Below are 5,215 nucleotides of genomic sequence, written 5' to 3'. Positions count from 1 at the left end.
GAGTAGATTATTATTGCACAGTAAGAGGCTACCACTCCTTTTCCTTCTGTCCTCTTTACTCTATTTAAAGGAACAGTGCAGGAGGAAGAAATGCACTGACGAGATTTCAAGATCAGAATGAGAAGCGAGTTAGGAGGTTGAGAGAATGAGTCACAGAGGCAGGGTAGAAAACGGAGGGAAGCAGGGAGTGGTGTGATGAGTATACGGATGTGAGTGTTCTCGTGTATGTTTAATACGTACATGTACTTGTAGAAGGAGGATACAGTTAAATCGCCAAGGGCTCCTCCAGCACTACATGTGGTTTTCAATTTCTAATTTAAGCCTTTATCAACCCACAGCTTTTCCTTCTGCCACTTACCAGTATGGACGCTTTGACATACTGCATTTGCCTCATGCACTGGTGTAATTACAGTTGAATAATGTGCTAGAGTTAAAAGATGAATCAGTCTGTGAAAACGTTCTGTGAATGAATTTTATGTAACGCGCTGCTCTCGGATGTCGTAGGCGAGACTGCTCTGTGGGCTGGAAGTCAGAGGGTCTTGTCTACTGTATGTGTTTGTGCACTGAAAGTAAACGAATGGGATTATATTGATCTGAGCAGAGCGCAGTGTGGCTGCCCAGACAGACCCAGGTGGTAACAGCTACGCTCCATTTACCTCTGTGTTTTACCGTCAGCTCCGATTTGCTACGATCAGCTCGCCACCCGTTTCGAACGAGCGTGACGATCTGTCTGAAACAGCTGTGACCCTCAGTGGTTGTTAATGACGCTATGAATAGTTTGCAACTTGTCAATAGATACAGAGCTCAGTAGAGGAGAAAACAAGGCATAAGAGAGAGAGGGGAACAGGTATAGACAGGCTAAGTGCTGTGTCATTGTGTCTCTGGGTATCAAAGAAGGAAAAACACGTCTGTCATTAGCCGCACACGGATTCACAAGAGACTTAAAGCCCTGACACAGAAGACTTGTGTACCGTATGTAAATGCCCGGTTACTTGTATGTGTGTGCTTGTTTTTGTCTCCTTTGTGTGGGCATGGTGGCCTAACGATATGACTAACACACTCTCCACTGTGAGTTACAACAGCGCTGTGACAGAATGAAGCTGAAGCATAGACTGATCCGTCCCCTTTTATGTGCAGAGATGTGCATCTCATTAGAAGATGGGATCCTTGTGGATATTAAGGGAATGACGGAAGAAGCAGCATTTTGTGGGGTGAAGTTTGTTGATGCAGGCTGACGGGGAGGAGAGAGTAGTAGTGGTAATGGGGGTCGTCTTGGACAGTGGGTCTCTGTGGACAGAGCAACTGAGCTTAGCTGGAGATGCTATCTGTCACATACACTGACAATGTGCAGTCGGAACCACTTGTCACTGCCATGCACAGTGCTATTATGTGGCCAGGCTGACATGTCCTGGTACAGTAGGTCTTTGTTAGTGTTAGAGAGGAGAGAAAGGGTGGTAGTCCAGACAGACAGTGAGGATGGAGTTTAAGAGCTCAGAGTCAGTGACACAGGGAGGGACAACCAGTAAGATCATATTCAAAAGAAGACGAGCTACAAAGACAAGATGGGTCACTTGATTTGTTTTAAAATTCTTCTATTAAAATAATAAATGCTTGCGTGCAATGAAGTTTTGTTCTAATCAGAATTTTATTATATCTTCTCGTGTTTCCTCCTTCCTTTTCCAAATCTTCCCCTCCCTCTTTTCTTCCCTCTGCACTTCTCCCCCCGCAGAGGACGAGCAGGTTGTCAGGATGAAGGAGGAGAATTTGTTCCATCGGAGGTTTTCTCTGTGCCCCAATGCCACCTCCCCACCCAAAATTGACCCCCGCGCCCTCACCCGGAACCTGTCTTACGGAGGAGACGATGACCTCTACAACCTCAGCCCAGGTAAAAGGCCAAGAGGTCGAAGCTGACAAATGAAAAGTGAATATGACAAAGTACAATATTTAAGTGACATGTGTTCTGTGAAATGATGGCATACCGTGCTGTACTGTACTTATTCTATACAAATCGAACCTCAGCTGCTGCTTATGAGCTGCTTTTGGGGCTGCCGTGCTTTAATTGTCTGTCAGCTATTTATTTTTTATCATTTGTATGTGACTGTGTGTTGTGGGTTCCCACCAGGCAGTGAGACAGACAGGAACGGTCTCTCCATGCTGAGTAATGAACTTAGTCCTGCCCAATCACCAGGCAGCAAGGTAAGAACACAGTTCCTGATTGGGCAGCTCCTCCACAGTTCACTCTGACACATTCAGTGAGCCGCTTGCCTTTTGTATTCTGTGACGATTTCTTTTCTTCTGATTGCTTGCAATATTAGCAACCTCAAACATCCGGATTTTACAGTAGACAAACCTACAATTGTTGAGCCCTTGTTTTTAGAGGAAGTCAAGTAATATCAGGGCATTTTACAGATGTGTCATGAAAAATGCGAGATTGTGATTTACACCTTGTTTCAAACATTCAGTTCAGCTTTTAGGTAAAGTCACCAATGTAGTAAAGTCATATAAAAGCTGTGGGATTTTTATATGTCAGTGCCATGGTGGGAACTGTGTCTTAGCACTACAAGCCATTTATTTGGCAACCCAGACCTTTTGCAGTCCTGGTGCTGTATTAGTCCAAACAATCTGTCTCCATTCTTCATTAATACTAATTAGGATTGATAAGTAAATGTCTCCAATGGCAACCGGGTAAACTCATCTTGTCTCGTCTTCTCTTGTTGCTGTGCCTCGCCTCGCAATATTGCCTATTTATGTGTGGAATAATTCACAGGCGCAGCTGCATCCCTGGCCTTTTGCCCTTTCTTCTATCCCGAAAGCCCTTATGAGACAAAAGGAGTCTGAGCACAGCCTTCTCCTTGCATGCACAGGGTTGTAATAGTGTAGTTCGCTTTAAGAAGGGCTTCTTTTCACAAAAATAGATAAGACTAAAAACTTGTGTGGGCTCACCAAATAATATTGTGAGTCATATTGGTTTAGTGCATACAGAAGAAGTGGTTATGTAATTACATACCGCAGCATAAATTACCACTGAGACTCTAATCTCTACCTACTGATCAGAGGAGACCATCAAACAGTCCGTGCCCTTTGCTGTCTAACCGAGGAAGCTTGTGGTTTGTGGTCACAACGCTAGAACTGACTGCCTGCAAAGTTGCCTTCCTGATTGAAAGGGCCAGCAACCTGCTTCATACACATTTGTGGCATATGTGCTACGTGGCAAAGGGAGCATTTAAACAGTGTGGTGTTCATAATGCAAGCAAGTCAAGTTGGGTAACTCCTGTGGCAGTGCATCACAAGAGTTTACTGTGTTGTTTGTTTAATATGGCTGCATTATTATCTTCTAAAATATGAACTTAAAAGTTTATTTAAAATGCTGTTATGATTGTTAATCATAGATTATAAATCTAGATTTGATGAGAAATGGAACAATTTTTTTAGTAGTTTCACAATTTTGGACTAATTTAAACTTTTACAAGCTAATATTTTACAGTCGGTTCATTTTTATAAACTAAACTCTCTACAGAAGTTGTAATAGTAATTATAACAATGTTTTTATCTTTAGTTTAAATCTCCCTCCTCTTCATCCTCACTGACTCCCTCCCTTCCTCTTCCAGTCTGAGTCCAGGATGTTCAATGGTGTTGAGAAGGAGTGTCCCTCCCCCACAGAAAAGCTGGCTCGGAAGGAGTCTCTCAAGGTATCACCTGCATCACCAGTATTCAGTATTCAGCGTTATTATGCAATTGGATTCATCATAAATAATTCATATAAATAATACATAATTGTAGCATCCCAGTATCTCTGTTAGTCTAAACATAGACGAGCCGTTTTTTAACCTTTTGAAATGTATTTTAATTATCTTTTAGATGTACAGCCTTTTCAATGTTTTCAATTATAAACAATAAATCATGTGAATGATAACCAAAGACAACAGGTAACAGCATGATTGCAAACATATGTTTGACTCTGCTTCCACCTAGTGTTTGTGCTCTCAGATCAGTCGTCTGACCAGCAAGAGTGATGACTCATTCGTGTGTCCTGTGTTTTTTTCACAGGTCCAAAAGCAGAATTACAGGCAAGAAAAAAAACGGGCAGCTAAAGAACTGTTTAGCGCACTAAAGGATCCCAGTGTTGTCATCATGTCCAACTGGCTAAAGGTGTGGGAATGTTTTTGTATTAGACTGTGCTGCTACAGTGACACCCAGAATAATGATATCACTGCAGTCACACTGACAACGAGCTATTCATCTGAGCATTTGTCATTTGCACCATTGTGGTTTATTGTAATGTGTAATTCTAAAAGAAAAACACATTTTTTCTGTTCCCATTATGTTCTGATACTCAAATTCCCTGCCATCTCATCATCCTTCGTCCTTCTTTAGATCCGTGGCTCTTTAAAGAGTTGGACCAAGCTGTGGTGTGCCCTAAAGCCTGGAGTTCTTTTGATCTATAAGACCCCCAAAACGGACCACTGGGTGGGCACCATCCTGCTCAGTGCATGCAAGCTGATCGAAAGACCTTCCAAGAAGGACGGCTTCTGCTTCAAGCTCTACCACCCACTGGATAAATCCATCTGGGCTGTCAAGGTCAAACATGTTTGTTAGCTCACTGGCATTTTTATGAACCCAGTATTAACAGATGAATAATAGATGATAAGGAAGACTTCAGTGATCATAGTGAAACTAAGATCTAAATAAAACGATTCACTCAATATGTCAGGGTTCGAAACAGTACCCAAAAGCAGACTGGAGCTGAAAGTTTAGAGGTTTATTAGGACAACAATTACTGGGGGACGAATGAGCAGAGGGGGGTCGGGTTTTGTGGGGAAGGAGAAGTAGGGGAAGCTGGCAGGAGAGGCGAGGTGGAGGAAGATCCAGACGGCCGTGCAGACTGGCAGGGAAGACAGGTAATCCAAGGGGGACAGGGCGGATTTCCTGAGGGCAAAAGACAAAGTCGTGAGTAAAGGCAAACAGGAACACTAACTAAACTAAACTAACTGAGATCAGAGGCTGATGTGAAGCGTACACAGGTAGCACAACAATCCGGCGAGGACTGGAAAGCTGGCCAGGTCTAAAATAGAGTGCGGTGATGAGGGAATGCAGAGCAGGTGCTTGATGGGTGACAGAGAACAGGTGTGCCACAGCCACATTGAGCCGGCGACCACGCCCACCAACTGCAGGAGACATGAAAGAGAAAACAGACAGACAAAAAGCAAAAACCCAC

The 5,215-nt window shown here is 43.3% G+C and overlaps 1 protein-coding gene across 1 annotated transcript in view; it reads left to right on the top strand.

Moving 5' to 3' along the window:
* The window catches only part of osbpl5 (oxysterol binding protein-like 5), a gene marked incomplete at its 5' end in the record, with an annotated part of 47,667 nt that overhangs the window by 33,357 nt on the left and 9,095 nt on the right, over positions 1–5,215 (top strand). Inside the window, 5 exon segments of the mRNA XM_035664931.1 lie at positions 1,730–1,885; positions 2,123–2,196; positions 3,609–3,689; positions 4,048–4,149; positions 4,375–4,578. Coding sequence (XP_035520824.1) covers positions 1,750–1,885; positions 2,123–2,196; positions 3,609–3,689; positions 4,048–4,149; positions 4,375–4,578 — 597 coding nt within the window.

This window comes from Morone saxatilis, unplaced genomic scaffold (assembly GCF_004916995.1).
Source record: "Morone saxatilis isolate NCDOM2014 unplaced genomic scaffold, NCSU_SB_2.0 Contig2, whole genome shotgun sequence".
Lineage (NCBI taxonomy): Eukaryota > Metazoa > Chordata > Actinopteri > Moronidae > Morone > Morone saxatilis.
The sequence above is the reverse complement of the archived record's forward strand: the minus strand, read 5'-3'. Positions and strand labels throughout refer to the sequence as shown.